Source organism: Pteronotus mesoamericanus, unplaced genomic scaffold (assembly GCF_021234165.1).
Source record: "Pteronotus mesoamericanus isolate MK-2021 breed Mesoamerican mustached bat unplaced genomic scaffold, CSHL_Meso_final scaffold_21, whole genome shotgun sequence".
NCBI classification, from domain to species: Eukaryota; Metazoa; Chordata; class Mammalia; order Chiroptera; family Mormoopidae; genus Pteronotus; species Pteronotus mesoamericanus.
Genome location: NW_026555310.1, coordinates 7,507,967 through 7,527,897, shown reverse-complemented (window position 1 = coordinate 7,527,897; position 19,931 = coordinate 7,507,967). Strand labels below are relative to the sequence as shown.

The 19,931-nt window shown below is 39.5% G+C and overlaps 1 protein-coding gene across 6 annotated transcripts in view; it reads right to left on the bottom strand.

The window, feature by feature from the left end:
• Positions 1-8,051: 8,051 nt before the first annotated feature.
• The window catches only part of SLC38A1 (solute carrier family 38 member 1), a 61,342-nt gene continuing 49,462 nt past the window's right edge, over positions 8,052-19,931 (bottom strand). For all 6 annotated transcript variants that reach the window (XM_054591195.1, XM_054591197.1, XM_054591194.1 and 3 more), the window contains 8 exons: positions 19,706-19,764; positions 19,480-19,593; positions 17,857-17,936; positions 16,175-16,275; positions 14,889-15,007; positions 14,210-14,351; positions 14,019-14,116; positions 8,052-12,105 (listed from right to left, as the gene is read on the bottom strand). In XM_054591195.1, coding sequence (XP_054447170.1) covers positions 12,004-12,105; positions 14,019-14,116; positions 14,210-14,351; positions 14,889-15,007; positions 16,175-16,275; positions 17,857-17,936; positions 19,480-19,593; positions 19,706-19,764 — 815 coding nt within the window. In that variant the 3' untranslated portion in view covers positions 8,052-12,003. The remainder of the gene's footprint in view (positions 12,106-14,018; positions 14,117-14,209; positions 14,352-14,888; positions 15,008-16,174; positions 16,276-17,856; positions 17,937-19,479; positions 19,594-19,705; positions 19,765-19,931) is intronic.

Below are 19,931 nucleotides of genomic sequence, written 5' to 3'. Positions count from 1 at the left end.
TTAATGAAAACAATAAGCCAAAGGTAACACACAACCAACGTGAAGTAAAATGGCAAAACCAGAGTAAAGGGAATTTTGAGAAAGTGGTTGTTTACTGATATTTAAGGAGGAATGATAGACTAAGACTGCTAACTTAGATACAAAGTTTTTGAGGTTATATTTTTACTGGGCAGAAATCATTTATATCTCAACCAGACAAAAATCTGTAAGTTAACATTTAACATGTAATGCTTACCTTTTACAATATGTAATATTTATATATTATATAGTACATTATAATTATGCAGTTCCATATTACAAATTACATGTGTAAATATGTAATTACATATTACAGTTAAATATTATAATATGTAATACTTACATATTATAACTTATAGATTTATTATAAGATCAGAGTCTTTAGTAAATAGTAAACAACATATCAAACAAAAGTACATTCCTCTAGATGATTAGATATAGATCATCCATGGCTGGCACTGATAAATAATGTCCCAGTCCAATATCATGTCCTGTCTTATTTCTAAGTTTTGGATAATTTTTGCAACATCTCTGCCTACGCATGAGTTGTTAGATTGATAGATGATCATGATAGATTATGATTTAATTGGCCTGAAAAACAAATCTGTCATAATTATTTTTTAAAGCAGTCATACATTTTTAAAATACATAAAACCCACTCATCATTTTGGAACTAGCTATGAAGAACCAAGTTGAGGCTGAACAGTATCTAGCAATTAAAATTTTCTGATGCATAAAATCAAAAAATGTCTCTAGTTTCTATCTGTGATATGAAGTTAGGCTAACTGGGAGCCTGTGTGTGGGAAATAGGGATTGGGTTTGGGTTTAGTGGGGAAGAGTGTTAAAATAAAGATTGTTCAAGAGCTTATTAGGTAAAGAGAAGAGATGAAGAAATTGCACAAAGGACAACAGAAAAAGTAAAAGAAGAGAGACTAGAATGTGAATTGAGATGAAAAGATAAGAAAAAAATCTAACAGTACATTATTCCTATATTTTGTACCTTCTTGTGAGTTAGAAAAATTCACAGACATGGAATTGATGGGGCAAAAAGTTAAGAGCATTTATAAAATTAATAGATAGTGCCAAATTTCTCTCCAAAAAACTTTGTGACAATTTGCACTCTCATTGGCTGCATATGAATATGGCTGTTTCTTACAGCTCTACCAGAACTATAATCTTTGCCAATATGAAAGGAAAAAATTTTAAAGATATACGTAGATGTTCTAATTTGCATTTATTTACTTATGAGTTAGATTATCATTAGATTGAACATCTTTCTACATGGTATTTCTTTTTCTGGTAAGTCCTTTTATATTTTGTAACCCATTTTTCTATCAGGTTTTTAATTTTTTTTATAGTGATTTTTAAAAGCTCTTAATTGGTTAAGGAGATTAGCTCTCTGCTATGTAGCCAAGCACTGTGTTGGCAGAACTTTAAGACGCTCCTAGGAGCTTCTTTGAAAAGACAACTTAGTCACTTTTAAACAAGGAAAGTTAATCAAATGGCCCCTCTTAAGTTCTAAATAGGAGCCAAACAGGCAGGCATCACCTCAAGGGAAGGATGTAACTGGAACATTTTTGTGGTTTCATGTCCGTCCAAAGCCACACAGCCTTTGGTGTAGTGAAACAATGACTGTTGAAAGGAGCGGGAGAGTTTGAAGAGGCACCAGGGAACAGTGTATTAAGTCTCTCACCAATTCCTCCTCTTTGGATTTCTACTGGTTTTAGACCCTCTCTTGCAGATCGAGATGCTCAGAAAGGGGCTTGCGATAGTCCTAAACTCCTCACGGAGGAACGCACTGCGAGGGACATCTCAAGTCCAGAACTGGGGTCAGTGTCAACCAAATGGCCCAGGCTTGGGGGAAGGGAGAAGGCTGGCTCTGACACAGTGGGCGGCTGTAAGTGGAGCCCTTTCTGAGCCAGACAGCCTGGAGGGCATGAGTTGGGAACAAACTTGTAGCAAACTGAGGTGTCATTCCTTGCTTAGGCTCCTAAGGGTTCAGCCACCAAAGCACTGCATGGATTAGGGCCATTTTTCCTCCATCACTTCAGCCGTCGCATTGTGGGCCTGTGAGGGCAGGATCACAGCAGAGCGCAGGTGTAACAGATTGTGCAGAGCCAGTGTTCACAGTGATACTGTGTGGCAGGCAGCGACAGAAGCTTCCCTGCACTGGGAAAAGCGGCCTGCTGTGATCTGATTAATTTCACCAGTTAGCTCTCCTTTGCCTGGGGTTCCAAAGCAGGCTCGTCCGCAGTCAAACGCCTCAAGAGTTCATGGACAACTTGGAGGTGGGAGTAGCAAGAAAGAATGTTGGGCATCTTGGTGATTTGACATGGGATTACTTTGAATAATTTCAAGCTAAAACTTGAGTCAGGTCCTATCAGTTGCAATATATGTGTTGCAAATGTTAGTTTTCTTTTGGGTATTTTTTTGTTTTTTGTTTTTGTTGGTTTGTTTTTTTGCATTTTGGTACTATTGTTACATCATAGAGTTTTAAAATATTTATTGATCAATTATTTCCTTTGTGATACCTGTGTTTTTATACCAAGAAAGGCCTTCCCCTCTCCAAGGTAGTATGTAGATGAAGTATAGAGAGAATGAGAGGAATATTGTGAAAGACTTTGAAATGTGCACAAAAGATTACTGGGTGACCTTTCAGTGGACTATTACACAGTTCTTCAAGGTTATCTGGAAAGATATCTATGATAGAATGCATACTTATGATAAAATGGGTGCCTGTGATAGAATTGCTGTAGTAAATTAACCAGCCTGTCAGTCATTTTATTAAATAGGTTTCTGCTTCCTGAAACTTCCCTGAGACTATACCATAAGCTACAGGCCAAATTCTGTTTTTTGTTTTTTGTTTTTTTTTAAAGATTTTATTTATTTTTTTAGAGACAGGGAGAGAGGGACAGAAAAATCAATGTGTGGTTGCATTTCATACTCCCCCTGCCGGGGACCTGGCCTGCAACCCAGACATGTGCCCTACACTGGGAATCAAATCAGGGACCCTTTGGTTTGCAGGCTGGTGCTCAATCCAGTGAGCCACACCAGCCAGGGCTAAATTCTGCTTCTTTAACAAAGACACAACCCCAGAGTCTCATGGAAAAGGACTGTGTCAGGTACAACAACTGACATTTCAAGGAATAGACTCTTGGGTCCAGGCTTCTGAGCTGACATTACATAGACTACTTTCAGGCTGTACCTGTGGAGTGAGTGTTGATTTACAGGACTCTTGTTAGTTCAGAAGCAGACAACTTTATGAGAGCAAAATGCTAACCCAAAGACTCAACAGAACACAATTACAAAGGATGGAATGGACTGATGAAGGAAATTTACTGTGGTTGTGTTGAGGCTGTTTTAATGCCCTATTTTCTGGATATATAGGAGGCCATTTCTTTTTCTTCTTAAGCTATCTTTAATCTACAACAATTCAGTGGACTCTGCTTTTGTAAAGTGAAATTAAACTTCCTTCTGCTTCTCACTGAATTTGCCTTCATTTTCCCCCCAAATTAAAAATTCTACTTGCTTACTTTTTTTACAATATTGGTATTGGCATAGATTCAATGAGAACTTTTCATTTCTACCAGTATACAATTTTTTAAAAAATTGATTATGGACCCATGGATTTCTTGGAATGTCATATTTGAGAATGATGATCACTTAATCAGTTAGGTCAAACAACTCTAAGGAACAAAGGTTTTTTAACTTATGGAGCCAAGGAGAACAAAACTGTCCTAGGGAAGCTGGCCTGCTACCATCGTTACAGGTGGTGAGAAAGGGCATTTCCTTTCAGGCCAGTAATCTTATCACACTTTGGGGAACTCAGGCAGAGAGGAATCCCCCCAAATCTACAGACTGTGTTGATGAAATAAAGTGGAGTTTCTTGGGCTTGCTTTCCTGGCCTTGAGCTAGCAAATAATAGATTTGTAAAAGTGCAATTCTGTGGCTACTAACTGTCCAATCCTCCAGATTACAAAGCAAACCCAGGGAAGCCTATTGGTTAATTAACACTGTTGGACCTATGCAAACAATCAGGCTAGACTTAATAACATCAGCCTTTATTTTTATAACCAAGAATAACCTTTGAAATTTTATATTCACAAATGAGGAAATTGGAAAGCATTTTGAAAGGCAACTTTTTGAAAGATTGCCAGGTGTATTTTCTATGCAATTCTAGATGTCCCTTCTAGGTTACCTAATTCTAGACAAATTTTGCCACCCCACACACTTTTGGGGGAGGTTTTGAGCTATTTTATAATTCTGTAAATTTCAGGAAAATCATAGAGAAATTATTATTGCCCAGAGAAGCAAATGGATTCTGTCTGGTGAGATGCAATTAATGACCCCCTGTGAGGAAGGCCAGTTTCACATCTATTAGCAAATTCATTTTAGCATCCCTGATTGCTCATATATGTGCTGTTCCTTGAATTCTCCTTTGAATTATTTTTGAACATTTTACTTGTTCCTTCATTAATAATGAGCTAAATAAAATTTTTGACACAACTTCTTTATATGAGAGTAATATATTTACATCTGTACAAGAAGATATATTTACCTGTGTCATGATTAAAGTCTTTAATATATTTGAGCTTTCTCTAGATACAGGGGATGATATAGGGATCTAACTTAATTTTCTTCAAAATGCTAGTCATTATCTTTTAATATTAACTCTGTGATGTTAGGAAATTCAATTAAACTTTGCTGGCCTTGTTTAAAAAAAAAAACTAGTCATCTTTTTTCACCATTGAGTGACTCTTATTCTCCCTATTGATTTGAAAGGCCATTTTTCTGGTGTTATTTGGGCCATTTACCTATATGTTCTCTATTATGTTCTATTTATTTATTTGTACGTCTGTATAAATCTATGTCATATTATAGCTTCATAATACATTTTGATAATTTAACAGGTTATTTTGATGTTGCATTGACCATACTGAAGAACAGATTATCCTGTAAATTTGGATTAGTCTAAAACTTAAACTAATGAAAGATAAAGAATTGGTATACAAAAAACTGGCCTCATTATTTGGGCCTTATTAGCCCCTTCCAGACTATCCTAACCAGGCAGAACACAATTATAAGTCTAGAAGGTAAGTGAAGAGGTCCTTAGAATTGCAAAGGTATCAGTAACTCCATAGTTTATTCCATAGGAGAGAAGGAGAATAACCCTTACCCAGACAATTAAGTGTCAAACAGGGCAGAGTAGAATGGTATTAGCAGACACTCCTGGAACCATAGTGGAAAAAGAGCCATCAAAAGTACAGCAGGACTGGGGACATTTTGACTTAGAGCAAAACCCACAATAGCCTTTTGGATGCATGCACTTTCACAACCACTTGGGTTTTAAAGCGATCATTACTCACACACCCTTTGCCCCTGAAGTTTTGGTCAGTTATGAAATACAAACAGCATGCACATAAGTATAAAAATGTCAGCTTTATTGCTAACGGAGCAAGAGTGGAGTGTACAACTCGGACTCCTGTGCTCCAGATTTCCACCCTGATACTCACATCTGCACCAGCGTCGCCCCACAGAATGGGTGGCCACATCCAAGCACGCTGGGAGGCCCGGGTGTTCCTACACTGACTCTGCCCACCGGAGAAATCTGGTTATTAGACTCCGGCTATCTTGCTGGTCTGATGCAGCTTTCCTAAATTCATGGGACAGGGCTGGTGAGGGACAAGAAAAGGCCAGGCTGTAAAAGCTTTCCCCTCAATCATTCCTGGACAAGTAGAAATGTGGACACAATTTCCTGTTTTATGAGCAGCTGTAATTCAGGTAGAGGAAGACTAGAGTCCCTCCTCCAACATACAACAAAAATGGTATTTGTAAAGAAAAGATGAACTCAAGTTTAAAATGTTATGTTAAACCTACTCTGATTATGAAGAGGGGAGGAATATGTAATATGTTCTGGACCAGATTACTAGCATGGACTTCGGTGTTCTAGAACACTGACAAATGAGAGCAAGTCTGTCTTCAAGAATCCTGAATAGAGTGCATAGTAAGTACTCAAACATCCCCATCTTTTAGCATTACATCCCAAAAGAATGAACACAAGATTCACAAATAGTTTTAGTTCATGTTTTTAATGTTTAAAAACTATGTTAATAGAGCAGTTATAGAACAGAATTTCTTACATTTCTTTATTTACACCACATTCTGGGTGGGAGGAACAAAACCTCTATTTGATTAACAAAGTTTTGTAACTTGTGACTCACTTAAATTATTCCTCTATAATTCATTTACAAGGTTCTTACATTAATAAAACAGAGGTGTGCCTACATGTACTGGACTTAGATGAGGTCTAATACACACTAGACTCCAGAGAACGGGCTACATACTAATGATGAAGACTCATGTGCTTTGGGAAAAAATTACTGAAGACAGTCTGTGTTGGCGTCAATACTGAAAATAAACAGCAAACATGCAAGGCTTTCAAAAGCTTGATAAAATAATGTTTTTTTTTCCTCCTTCAAATTTGTGCTCCTAGTTAATGTTCAGATTCTTCCCCCTTTCAAAAATTCCAAAGTTTGGGAAATGCAGCAATTCAATTTTGAAAAATACAACATTCTCCCCCTCAGCTTCTGTTTTTATAAATACTGTGTAGTGGTATGTGCCAGTGTTAACAGTGGAAGAGCATTATGAAGAAACCGTTTGTCACTTTAGGTCATCTATCTATATGATAATAATTTGGGTCTAAATATTCCTTAGTTGTAGCTCAGAGGACTACCTTTTGAATAACTGACTTTAATATCAGTATAAGAAATCAATACAACTATTTCTGAGACACGCCTCTTCCTAAACAATTAAGTAAGATTTTTAGGTTCCAAGTTTACATTGAGAGAACTATGTTACCTGGAAGAGAATGTAAAATTTTCTAATTCCCAAATGAAACCACTAATATCTATGAAAACTTTAATTCTTGATATACAGAAGCTAGAGACTTCTATTTCAGTGTGGATCAACAACTGCAAAAATATACAGCCTCCTATTTATTTACAGCATATTTACATACAAGTGAAGTATTTCCTACAATAAAGCCTCAGCTGCATAGATACTTCCTTTTAAAAACACAAATTCAAGCCTGTATACAGATGAGCCCAGTTTCATAGCCCTTCCCTGCGAGAAAACCCAAAAGGGGAATGCTTAAGCCTTGTGAATTTTATATATTTTCCAAAAACTTTCCCTTTTATATTTGGTGATATTTTTTCAGTTGTTAGCCACCCCACCCCCAATTTGTACCCAAAAACCTTATATCATAAATAATTCACTGTATTTTAGAGGAAGTAGGTTCTATCGCTGAAGGATTCTCAGACCTGCCCATCCCTAAGGAAATCATTTATTAGCACTGCTAAATGCTGTAGTATGTAACTTCTTTGTTTTGAAAGTGGCTAGAAGTTTACTGTGAATTGGAATGGAGGAGTTATATCCTTGAGGCTTATGCCCTTTCTAAGCCTCAAGCCATTTATATTGATAAACTGAGAGAAACTAATGGTTTTTGCTCTAAGGCATAAAATCAAATATCTGATCATATCACCGGCCTCCTCCCCAAGCCACTTAACTGCGCTGCCCAGCATTCTGATCTACGGAAACGGAACTGAGCTCCACTTTCTTTTCCAAGCAGTTTGTAGCTCCTTATTCTCCTTACTCAGTGCAGACCTTTCCGTAGAGAATTCACTTTAAAAAAAACCCCTTTGGGATTGATCACATCATGAACCCAAACGTTCTGCAGAACTTACTCCTGACATGAATTCATTATTTCCTTTAAGGTTGCATTTACAAAGGGTGTATTCTTTAAATACCCCTAAGCAAACAAACCAGGAAACAGTAGCACCTCACCTTCTTCCTATGTCTGAAAAATGTGAACTTACTGTGCCTCAACCCGAAGTTCTGCCAGAGTGCAGACAGCCTCCGCTTACAATTCAACACCTGCATCAGCTTTCAGTGGGAAGGGGGCGGAGGCCCTGCTGCTGAGGCATCCCCTCCCCTCGCTAAGTCCTAGCCCCTGGTTCTTGTCCTGCGAGGAGTAGGACTAACGGGGAGAACAAAAGCGAGATTAACTGGCTCAGAGTGGTACTCAAACTTAATGTGCATCAAGACCAGGGGGTCTCGTTAAAACTCCGGGGGTTCCTCCAGCCCCCTCCCCCAGAGTCGGCTGACTTCACTAGCTCTGGGGCGGGGCCTGAGAATTTGCATTCCCGCTAGTTCCCATCTGATGCTGATGCTGCTGGTCTGAGGGCCACACTTCGAGAACCGCTGGCTTAGAGGCTTGTAGTCCAACTCTAGAAAAAAGTCAGTTCAGGGATAACTGCGGGGTCCTCTGAAATACCATGGAATCCTACCAGTCCTTTGTCCACTCCAAGCCCCAAGACCATCATCCAGCTGTGCCTTTCTCTACAGGGTGTGCAAATGGGGGAAAAAGGGAAAGTGGGTAGAGCGTGGTTTCACCCCCATCTGATTACTGGGCAGTGAAACCATGGTTAGCCAGCCCTAAACCCATTAAAAGTGCTATATGCTGGCTCCAGGAACTGGCATATGGCAGAGGCTCTGCAGCAACATCATTTCTGTGTGTGTAGTGAGCAGGGAAGATGAACTATTGCAGCAAAGGTCCTAAAAATAGAAGCAGGCAGGCCAAGCCTGGGACCTCCAGGGAAAAGAAGGTATCAGCTGAGGAAGGTCGGTCCCTGGAGGTTTACAACTCACAAGAGGCCCCCTCGTCCTCTCTCATACTCCTCCTACCACTAGGTTCTCTGGCGGCCCCAGATTTACTCTTCCCCTCCTTTGCCAGGGACCCTGCTTCAGGCCACTCTGGTCCCCTCTAACTGGTGGCGACCCTGCGCCCACCATCTGGCAGGTGTGTGTGCTGCGGTGGGCACTCCACATTCCACTAATAATAGGAATGACACGTCCTTGGCGACTCTGAACAACTACCCCTAGAAAGACTACAATATTTAGTGGTCAAGTTCTTTAACAATCTTGTTACATTATCTAAGTTCAGCTAAACCATGGGTCTAACAATCTTTTCTAGCCGGTCTGGGGGCCTAACCACCATGTATACCTGTTATAGTCCAGGTTGCAAATAATCAACTAACAGTGTTCTGCAATATGATCAGCTTATAAATTGGAGACTGCCTCTGTGACAAGACTAAATTTCTTTCCTGTGCATACTTCACCACCCCTACTTCCAATAAGTAACATTAAGGAAATTAGGGATTTACAGTATTCTGTATTGCAATAACTAGAGAACAGTTCTAAATCTAAAGTCTGAAACTGGCACTGTTCACTAGTGCTGAGAGCTATCTACCAAAGGAAAACGTGCTGCTCCCAATGGCTAAGGTGTAAGAGTCTGTAGTCTACTAATTTAGCAGAAAAACTCCTATAGTACTTGACTATGTTGTTTAAATTCTACCTAACATCTGTGATACATGTATTTTTGGCTACCAGTTTGCTACTCTGAACAAGAGAACAGTATACTTTACAGCTAATCTGACACAAATGGTGTAATTAATTGGTGATATTTGACAAATTACGGTAGGGACTGTTATAGTCAATCAAAAACAAACAAACATATAAAGAATATTTTTAAAAACCTGTGGTATCACAGACATCAACAATGTATCTCCTCTAAATAAATATATTTTAAATAATAATTATCCCTTGCACTAACACATAAAATCCAGAGATCCAAAAATATCACTACACATCCTTCTTTCCCCCAAGAGTTAATGATTAATTTCTAATTTGACGTTGGGAGTATAAAATAAATTGTTATAAATTAATGAGGAAAATAAGAAGTAGAATATAGCTTGGAAACTAAATTATGTGTTTTTTTTTTTAATGGTCACTCCCACTATCTAGCTACTTCATTGCTCGGTGCTCTAGACAAGCTCCAGGGCCAACTGACTTGGCTTGTTTTGCTCAGTTTCTCTTCCCGCTCCTCTGATGGTATGGAAGACACTGCTGAGAAGGACAGAGCATTTTACTGGATTAGGTATTCATTTACAGGTAGTTATTCATATCTAAATATCTGAACTCTGACCTAACATGGATGTAATTCTGGGACATTACATTAAAAGTTATGATGGCCCTACCCAGAAATGCAGGAAGTAACCTTTCTCCTCCCCCAGGAGGATCACAACAAGGCACCTGCCTCTTCTTTGGGGCATTAGTCTGTAAAGGGGAGGGGACAGTTCCATGTTCTCTCAGTGAGTGTGGAGGTTTCTGGGGATTTGAGTGAGGGAGGAACAGAAGCCAGAGCTCGGGACCTGGAAACTCTGCCAAGAGTCTGTGGTTAAATCCTACTTATCTCAGGATAAGAAATCTGTGCTCTGTGAACTTAGGTGTTTGGGAAATTCAGTCAGAATATACCAACTGAAACACAAGGCCTGATTCAACAGACCGGCTCTGAGAGCACACACATTTCTTACTGTGTAATCTGGACGATCCAGTCACAGGCAACGGCCCAGCCCAGGGGCCAGGCAGTTCTGGGCTTCTGTTCCCCACTGCTTTCCAAGCTAATTTGTCCCACACCCTCTTCTTTTCCAGACTCAGTGTAGCTTCCTTCCTGTGCCTTAAGGACAGGGGCTGGGGTAAGAGTGTGAGGCAGCTCTGTCCTCCTGCGCGGGTGGCGGGGAACGCCCTGTGGCCGGGAGCAAAAACAAAGAGCACAGACACACAGACAGCAAGGTCCTCATCTGGGGGGAGGAAGGTCCTTAGTGGTTTTGTCACAAGTTCTCCTCAAAGACTATCTCTGAGGGGTCTCTTTCTTCAAGACTCTGGATGGGTTGTTAATGGAGAAGAAATAGGAATGAGGCTTATTTAAGATACAAAAATCTTATATTTGAAATAACCTAAATTTATAGATATAAAACAAGTCTTTTAAAGACCCCCCCAAAGTACCCAATATAAAACAGGAATTACTTATCCTAGATCATCCTTGGTTAGATACATGTTATTCTCTGTGCAAAAGCTGGTGGACATGAGTAAAACTGCTGACTTTGTAATTTAAGAAAATGTTTTCCCTCTTCAACAGTACAGTGTAGGGTACAGGGCTGAAGACTACCTGCATCCGAGGAATATTTTCTCAGGCATTTTGGACAGTCTTTTTGCAGCATCTTTGCTCTTCAACTTATTATGAAGGCATCATGGGACTCCTCCAGTAGAAATTGACTCAGATCAGAGTAATTTTGACACAAGTTGCCAAGAACAGAAAAAAAAACTTCACTTGCTAGATTATCCAGATGTGTAGTTTGATATATTTACCAAGGTAAGAATCCTTCCCACCCCCCAACCCCCACCCCCAGCTGCGAGCCCTTCACCAGAGAACGTCTCCGCGTGGAGCAGGACAGTACCGGTGAGGCCACCGGACTGCAGGAGCGCCGCGACCGGGTGATCACAGCCACCTCAAGTATCGGACGGGCTCTGCCCCAGCAACGGCACACGCCCTGCGACTCTCGTACGACTATCCCTGCGTGTGCTATGTTAACCAAAATAGGCAAATTATTTATGAAACCATTTTTTTCTGTAAAGCAAAATAAATATATACAATTCAAGAGTCTTGTCTCTTCTAAAAAGGTACAGATAGTATGAGCTGAACATCAGTAAGAAAATTATTTCAGAATCTGTATCTCTAATAAATAAACATGATTGGTGATCATGATTTTAAAGTTCTAAGAGACCATGACATCACAAAAAATTGAGTTAGGAGAGTGAAAAATAACTGACTGTGGAAAGTACTAGGAAATATGATTGCATGAAATTTGGAAAAAAAAAATCCATGATCTTTACATTGATCCCAAACCTTCGAGAGACATGAGCCATTAAAGAAACAGGTCCATTTTGCTACCAAAGTGCTATTCCATTTTAAGTATCTTGTACATTTTTGTTTGCTTCTGTAAACTTGCAAAAGAAGATGATGAGAGTGGCTGATGTATGGTGACTGGACTGAGCAGCAGACAGGACTGTTCCTTTTCTCAGCTGGACTCAGTGGCCTTTGTCACCACTCGATGAGCAGGCCCAGTCGTAGATGACCAAGGGGATGCTGATCAGGGAGAACAACACCCCTAGACCCAAGAAAAGGGCAGCCTGGGACAACAGAAAGGCACGGGTTATTTTCAGTGACACAAATATGTCCCACATGCACCTGGGAAATGAACATCAGCGCTTTCCCCCTCCGTTTGTGCGCCCTTGTATTTGGAGTTTGTGGCAACCAATGATGAACCGTGAGGATCTTTCTGAAACTGTGTGTGAATCTGGGTCTCCAAGGATGGGGAAATAAGAGCAAACTATACAAAGCCGTCCTCTACATTCTGTGTTTTGACTTTATGGTCACCACAGAGTGAAATCTGTTCTACAGCTGACTGGGTGTCCTTAAAGCTGCTTTCAAACTAAGATTACAACTTAAAAAAAAATGGCCTTGGAAAACATACAGGCCATTTCATTACTCTTTACCAACCAACCTAGGTTATTGTTGGCAGGCAAACATTTCTGTGTGAAAAGTGGAAAAAAGATACAAAAGCAAAGTAAATCTGATCAAGTGAGATAGAAAATGGGTTCAAAAACTAACTTACTTCTTCAGTAATAATTATATATGGTGCCAAGTGGGTGCTTGAAATTGCTGGGGGACCACTTTGTAAATGACTGTCTAACCACTAGCCTGACACTAATACAAGATAATATTAAGTGTAAAAAAAAAGAAAACAATTAAGTTATTTAAAGGATTGGAGAAGGCCACAAGTGGATAGATTGTTAAATCCAGAATCTGGAGAACACAAGCTTATGAGTTGTTTGGCCTTGAGACTGTCCAGTGAGAGCTCTGCAGGGACGGGGTGAAGCATCATGAGGGCCAAGGGGCTGGACCGGAACCTGGAGGACAGAGCTAAGGGAAGGACAGGGGGCGAATGGCGGGATCTAGAGGGATGCTCATGGGCCAACCATCAAGGGTCTGGTCTAACTCCAGGGGGTCCTCAAATGGGTAGGAGCCCTTATCTAATGCTGTTCAGTATTTCCTACCACCAGTTTCATTATGGGAGCAGGGTTGGGGAAGCCCAGAGAATTCACGGGCAACAGGCCTCTTCCATCTTCAGACCTTAGTATATTTTAGTGCTGAGCCAGAGAGACCGCTCCTTCCTCTCTGTCCTCATGGAGCAATGACTGGTAAGGTTTAGAAGGACTTGGGAGTTATGGCTTCAGGGATAATCCTGTTGGAGAAGGAGATGCTCTAGCAGCGCCAATGCTACTTCTCCTAACTGCAGAAGGATGATCCCTCCTGCCTACGTCTCTTTTTCAGGCCTGTTGACTCTGGTAATATGTGCAAGTGGAGTGCTTACACTATCTGGGAGGGCAGCTGAGAAGCCTTCTCCGAAGCCAAACAAAATGGTGCTCCAGAAGGTACTCATGTAGCAGCCACTTCACCCCTGCTTCCCTCACTGTCTCCAAGTGCACCACCTTGAAGATGCCCTTGAACTTCACCAGACCTGGAAACAAGAATCCCAATATAGAAAGGTAGTTTCTGAATCCAGGTCTGCTGCTCCAAAGCACTTCTGTCAAATTATAAAAAGACTCTTGAAAAGCTAACTCAGCCATCTAAAGTAAGGCATCACATGTTTCCTGAACTGCAGGGGGAATTACAAGACTAGGAACTGTACAGAGACAGTGGACTGCCTAAAGTCTGTGAGTCCCTTTCCACTACATTTTGTTGCAAAAGACAAAGCATCACCTTATAGAGACATAGGATGATAAACATCCAGCCTCCCAGCAGGCCCTGCCCTAGCTCAGAGCAAAAGCAAAGGTAGAGCAAGAGTAACCTGAAAAGATATTTTTGAGGTAATAGAATTCTGATGATATATTTTAAATCTCCCAAAGGGGAAATCTACAGTGCTGCTGCATTTCTTCAAGGCTGCTAAAATTAGTATTAGATGGTAGAGGTGGACTACTTCTTTGGCAAATTTAAGTGTAAAAGTAATCAGAAAAATTAGGGTGGCTAGCATAAGACATACCCAAATTCTTTGAGTTCCTTTATCTCCATCCTGGTTTGTGATTTTTAAATAAAGAGATGAAGGAAGAATGAAAATAAGCATATTAGCAGATGTAACACCTGTAAAATAAGAAAAAAAAGTTTGAAGTTATTGTGACATTTTAGTTTCTTAAATAGCTGCTGTAGAACAAGCATGGAGGCATAAAGCCATACCTACGACTCCAAAAATGTCCTTCATAGAGGGGATGAAGATGACCAGCAGGTTGATAATAACCAAGAGTATGAGGGTAACAAAGATGTGACGACATAGATTAAACTTTGTTTTCTTAGCCAGTTCAAATAAAGATGAGCGAACCTGCAAGGAGAGAAAACAAAGGTCTGTCACAGCCTGCAGCCAATTGGCACCGCTCTCGGCAGAAGCGGACGTCCTGGTGCACAGGGCTTTGTGAAATGTTTGTAATTCATCATAGCCTAACAGTTTGAGGAGCAGAGGGGCTTCATTTAAGATAGAAAGGTGTTTTTGTTTATGAACAGATTGTTTCCTTGTAGGGGGGATAATTTCTGTTTTTGTTTTCTCTATGGCAAAAGTGTTCCCTTCAGGTCCTTCTCCATTCTCTCATCGTAGAATTCAAACATTCTACCTGCATCTCGCTACAAAAAAGAGGGATGGGTTCCTTAGAAATAAGATTCGCTCCATCGGTGTCTACCCTATCTCACTGATCCCGCTTTGTTTCTGAAGGGTCTCAACAGCGTCTTGGGAGCTTTCTCCCTGACGCAGGTTCAGTGACACAGGAAAGCTACCTGCATCCGGCCTCCTCTGGACTGGGCCCTTGAAGACAGAGGGAAAGGCGAGCCCTCGGCATTTCTCGGGTTGCACTGAGGCTGTACTCACTGTGAAAAACAACACCGGCACTGTGAGGATGACAGCAACAATGACAGCCAGCCGCACTGTCAGGATGAGAATGTCATCTTTACTCTGGTACTTGTGAAGGAGGTCTGACTGCACGTTTTCTAAAATAAGGGAAAAAAAGAGGGTGTCAACAAGAAACAAAGCACATTCCTGAATGATGGTTTTCCTGAACAACCCAACTAAAGGGTAAGAAAAGCAATGATCTGGGTTGTCAAAACAATTGACAGAGTTTAAAAGAAAAGTCCCCTGTCCACTGTAACCTAATTTTAACTAAAAGGAATTTAGAGTATTCACTAGAAGCAGCTACCCAGAGTAGGTATGCTTTGTTTATGCTAAATTAATCTTAGGGGTAAATTGCGATTATACATAATATAGGTTGAAGCACAAAGCTATTCTTAATCTAGATTTCCTCCCACTTGGTGCCACTCGTCAAATGCCAAATAGCCACAGTCTGGTGAGTGGACGGGCAGGCGGCAGGCCACTCGGGGCCTGTTTCACACTCTCCTCTTACAACTCAGCCTTCAGTGGCCAAGCAGCAGAGGTGCCAATGGAACTTAATCACCATCAAGAAATAAATCTTCTCTTTCATGTATGTTTTTCTTACCGAAAAAAAAAAAATTATTTTGCTTATGTACCACTTTGACCTTTTTTCCACTCTGAACTTCAGAAAGTTTGCTTCAAAACCCCCAGAGGCAGAATGGCGGTCACTGAGAGCTGACAACGCTCACTCCTTTGACAGAGACTGTCCCCCCCACCACACCCCGTCTCCTTTCAAGGGCTCTTCACTGCACCTCAGGTTTCATGCACTTGAACTTTATGTCATTCCTCCAAATCTTCGCAAGGCTCCAACTTCCGGTGAAAAAGTAGGCATTTTATTTTTAATTAATGAGAAGTGTCATGAGTGTGGCACTTCGCTCTTTCTCACTTTCAACATCTGTCTCTATTTCTCCTTTCTATTAATGGAATCTGACCCAATTTGCAACAGCAATTAGGAAATTCTCTGATATAGTTTTCACTTTCCTCGGTACCAGGTGGTATGCTTATAAAAGGCTATTTCTTTTAAGGACTGTGTTAGGAGAAAAAAAATACAGTATATCATTTTGGTAACTATTCTATTGTGCAGCTGCTTTAAGTAGAGGAAAAGACCAGCAAAATCAATGGATAGATGGGTTGTTTTTTTCACTGTCATGTTAAACACTATTTTGAGATTGCTTTTTACTAATTCATTTACAATTATCTACATTTATGCACAGACAGGAATTACTTACCATAGAATGTCAAGTAGCCAAAAATGGCAGTCAAGAAGTACATAACAAACATGGCAAAAAAGGAGATATTTGAGACCATCTGCATCTTTTTCTGGGATCGACTAAAAACAAAAATAAAAAATTTTGAAAAATTAAAAACCATGTTATGGAATTTAAACACCAGTGTTCATATGGAAGTGTTAATTAATACTAAACTTCCTATCAGGGTGGGCAGATCTGACCAGCTGAATTAACCCTGGGCAATTTTGCCAGTTTAGAATAACTTCTTTTCTACCAGATGGGTATTGTGAGTGAGAGATCTATGGAACTAACAATTATTTGCATGTTCTTACCTATTCTTTTGAAAGAATATCAAGTTGTTATCTGAAGGGCAGAGAGTATTTTTTAAATATTTGTGTGATATTATCTCCACATTCAGCCTTCAGAGGAAAAAAGGCAGAATAAATTCAAATACTGTTCTCCTAGCCCCAGAGACTAAGGGCAGAGCTGGAACTTGACCTCAGGTGTTCTGTTGCTAAAGCTGTTAGTTAGGTTCCAGTTTTCCCACTGAGTAGCCCGAGGGACGCATCTAGAAGTCTATTTCTCCACAGCAATAACTACCCAAAAGATCACAGGAAGGTGATGTTGAGGGACCCTGGCTCTTAGGTCAGGTTTACTCTGGGAGTTTGGATGGGCCTTTAAGTTTCTTTAACTGCCCAGATAATTAATCCACAAGACTTGTAACTCAGTAACAGACGACCAATAGTCATATCTGCCTGTGTCATAACAGGGAGTACGGAAGACAAGAAAAATTGAGAAGTACACACATGAGAAAATTAGAAACTAAAAGCTGGACAATAAAATTTAAAAGATGCCAAAGATATTTAAATACTCTAAATACAGGATCATAAAGGTAGCATTGATATACCCATAGATAAGTAGATGTAAATATTTCAAAATTTACCTATAATGATTAAGTATGAAAGAGGAAGAATCATGACTGAATTAAATGCTAAATGATATTAACTTTATTTTTGTTTCAAAATGGTAATAGCTATGTTATGTATCTTTTCTGAGCTTAAGATTAGGTCAAGATGACTTTTTATATAGAAAGTATGATAGCAGTAAGCTAAAAAGAGGACCAATGAGGAAATCTGTAAGGACACCTTTAATTTTCTCTAGAATAACAATCAAAAAATAAATGCTCAGAAACATCTTAATAATTTAAAATGAACAACAAAATTCTTTTGTCTAGTTTGTGGTCTTATCATTAATTTCTCTCTGCCTGATTTACCAGCCTTTTCCACTTAAACCAACAGGCAGGTCAAATATAATGTATTTAGCAGTTTACAGAGGAATCTGAAGATTATATTCTACCTGCCAAATAAGTGTAAGTTACATAGAGCAACACAAATACTTGAATTCTCCTAAGTAATACACACTTGAAAATCCAGATTAACAACAACAAAAAAAGCCCACATAGTTGGCTACTTAATATATTTACACCCAAAATATACTGCAGATTTCTGGTTTTTCTTGCTTTTTTTTCCCCTTAAAATACAGCACTGCTCAAGAACGGCACAACATGCATGTTGAAACTGGGTGGTAAGGCCATGGGAGCTCGTTACATGAGTCTTTATTTTAATACAGTGCTTGCCCATTAATGAGGGATTATAAAATGATTAAGATTAAAAAACTCTTACTCTTTAAGCTCGCTGTAAATTGGCAGAACTGATGGATGGCAGACAAATGCAAATGCAATGGTTGGTAGAGCATACACGGTCTATTTAAAAGAAAAAAAAACATTAAAAAAGGTATTTTTACCATAAAATTATATAGCCCCAGTATTTCTCAGCTGTCTTTTTTTATCTGACAGTTCTTCAGAATCCCTGGATTATTTGGTTATTAGGAGGGCTTTGATATCTAAAATAGGAGTAGCTTTTCCAAGACAGCTTATCTAGCTTGAGACATTAGGTGCTTGGCACAGAAGGATTTTAATTCAGCTCACCTACAGAGTACTCTACATACTCTAGACATAGCATAACCCATATTTACATGGCGCTAACCAGTTACATAGCACTTTACTACATTCTCTCGCTGGGTCCCTCGCAACCCTGAGCAGAAGACAGGCCACTGCTGTTTTCCTGACTCCCTCCAAAGGTTAGGGGACATGCTTAGGACTTCCACATCCATTTTACTGCTCTTTGCTATGTATAAGGTACCTTTAATCAGATTTAAAAGATGGCATCTAAAAACAAAATTAGCTCCACATTCACTGCTTTGGTTGCATCCATAGAGTTAAGAGAGAGAGAGAAAGGGAGAGACTTAGTTTTCTTAGATATGACTTTTTAAAACTTTCACATTCAACTTCTTATGCAAAAAGAAGCTGGTAGAGAAGGAAAAGTAGCATTTCTCATGCTCTAATTCTGCCCAAGCATTATACCAGGCACAGTCTTTAACAAACAAACAAATAAATAAAACCAAACCCTGTAAGCCCTGGCCAGTGTGGCTCAGTTGGCTGGAGCATTTTTCTGCAAACCAAAAGGTCACGTGTTTGATTCCTGGTCAGGGCCCATGTCTCGGCTGCGGGTTCAGCCTTCCAGTCGGAGTGTGTACAAGAGGCAACCAATCGATGTTTCTCTCTCACATTGATGTTTCTCTGACCCCCTCTTTCCCTCCCTTCCCCTCTCTCTAAAATCAATAAGCATGTCCTTGGGTGAGGATAAAAAAAAGAAAAAAAGATTCTAACTGAAGAAAAGAAAAAACCTGTAAGATATAGAATAAAATACTCGCTTTCACACATAGGATTGGGTAACCTGCTTGAGCATTCGAATCCAAGCCTACGTGGTTCCACAGTCCCCTGTTCCCTATACCATTAGCAATATCTCAGTAGTATGAAAGCTTCTTAAGTGCCATTGTGGCAGCATCTATATTTCAGCTGTGCAAGCTGGAGAAATTTGAAGTATTCCTTTTTGTTTCCACCAGAGAGGAAGCAGTGGGCTACGGGTGTTATAAATCCTTAACATCCTAAGGATGTTTTTTAAAGATCTATAAGGAAGAGAAGAACTGAGACAATTATTGAGAAAGAGATTTTCACAGAGAATACTTAAGGTTGTCCTACATGTAAACTAGGTTAAGAGAGAGCATGAAATCCAATATTTGTGTATTTCTCAAAGGTCTCTAAATGCATTGTGGAATTTGGAAGCAGGGATACTGTATTGTTTTAAGATTGAATGCATTCAAAACAGTTTAATTACTACAAGAATAAGAAATATAATGCCCTTAATAAAAATGTTCTTTTTATATTTAAGGATAAAGAAACTTACCTTTGAATTGAGGGTAACATATTTTGGCGTACACATGTCAGCATTTGCTGAACTAGCATTCGTTGAATTTAGATGTTGAACAGTGCAGGGAATCTGAAATTTCTTATAGATAACCTGATATAGGAGAAACAATATAGAATTTCTCAACCAAAGTCAAATAAAGAATAATTGTTACATGGCATTGTACTATGGCAAAACCAAACCAACCATTCCAACCAGCACTTACCACTATTAGGAAAAAAACCATACAGCTCAAGGAAAATCCACTGGTATAGCCAAGATACCCTAAAGAAAGTTTTAAAAAAGTATTATGATTTCATCCATCACCTGATTTCTTTCAATGCATTTTTTCAAGTGTAGTTTGGGGTTCCAACAGTATACATACATGCCAATATGAATATAAGATTTATTATTATATAGTGCTATTTTACTTGGCAAAAATGTGACTTTAA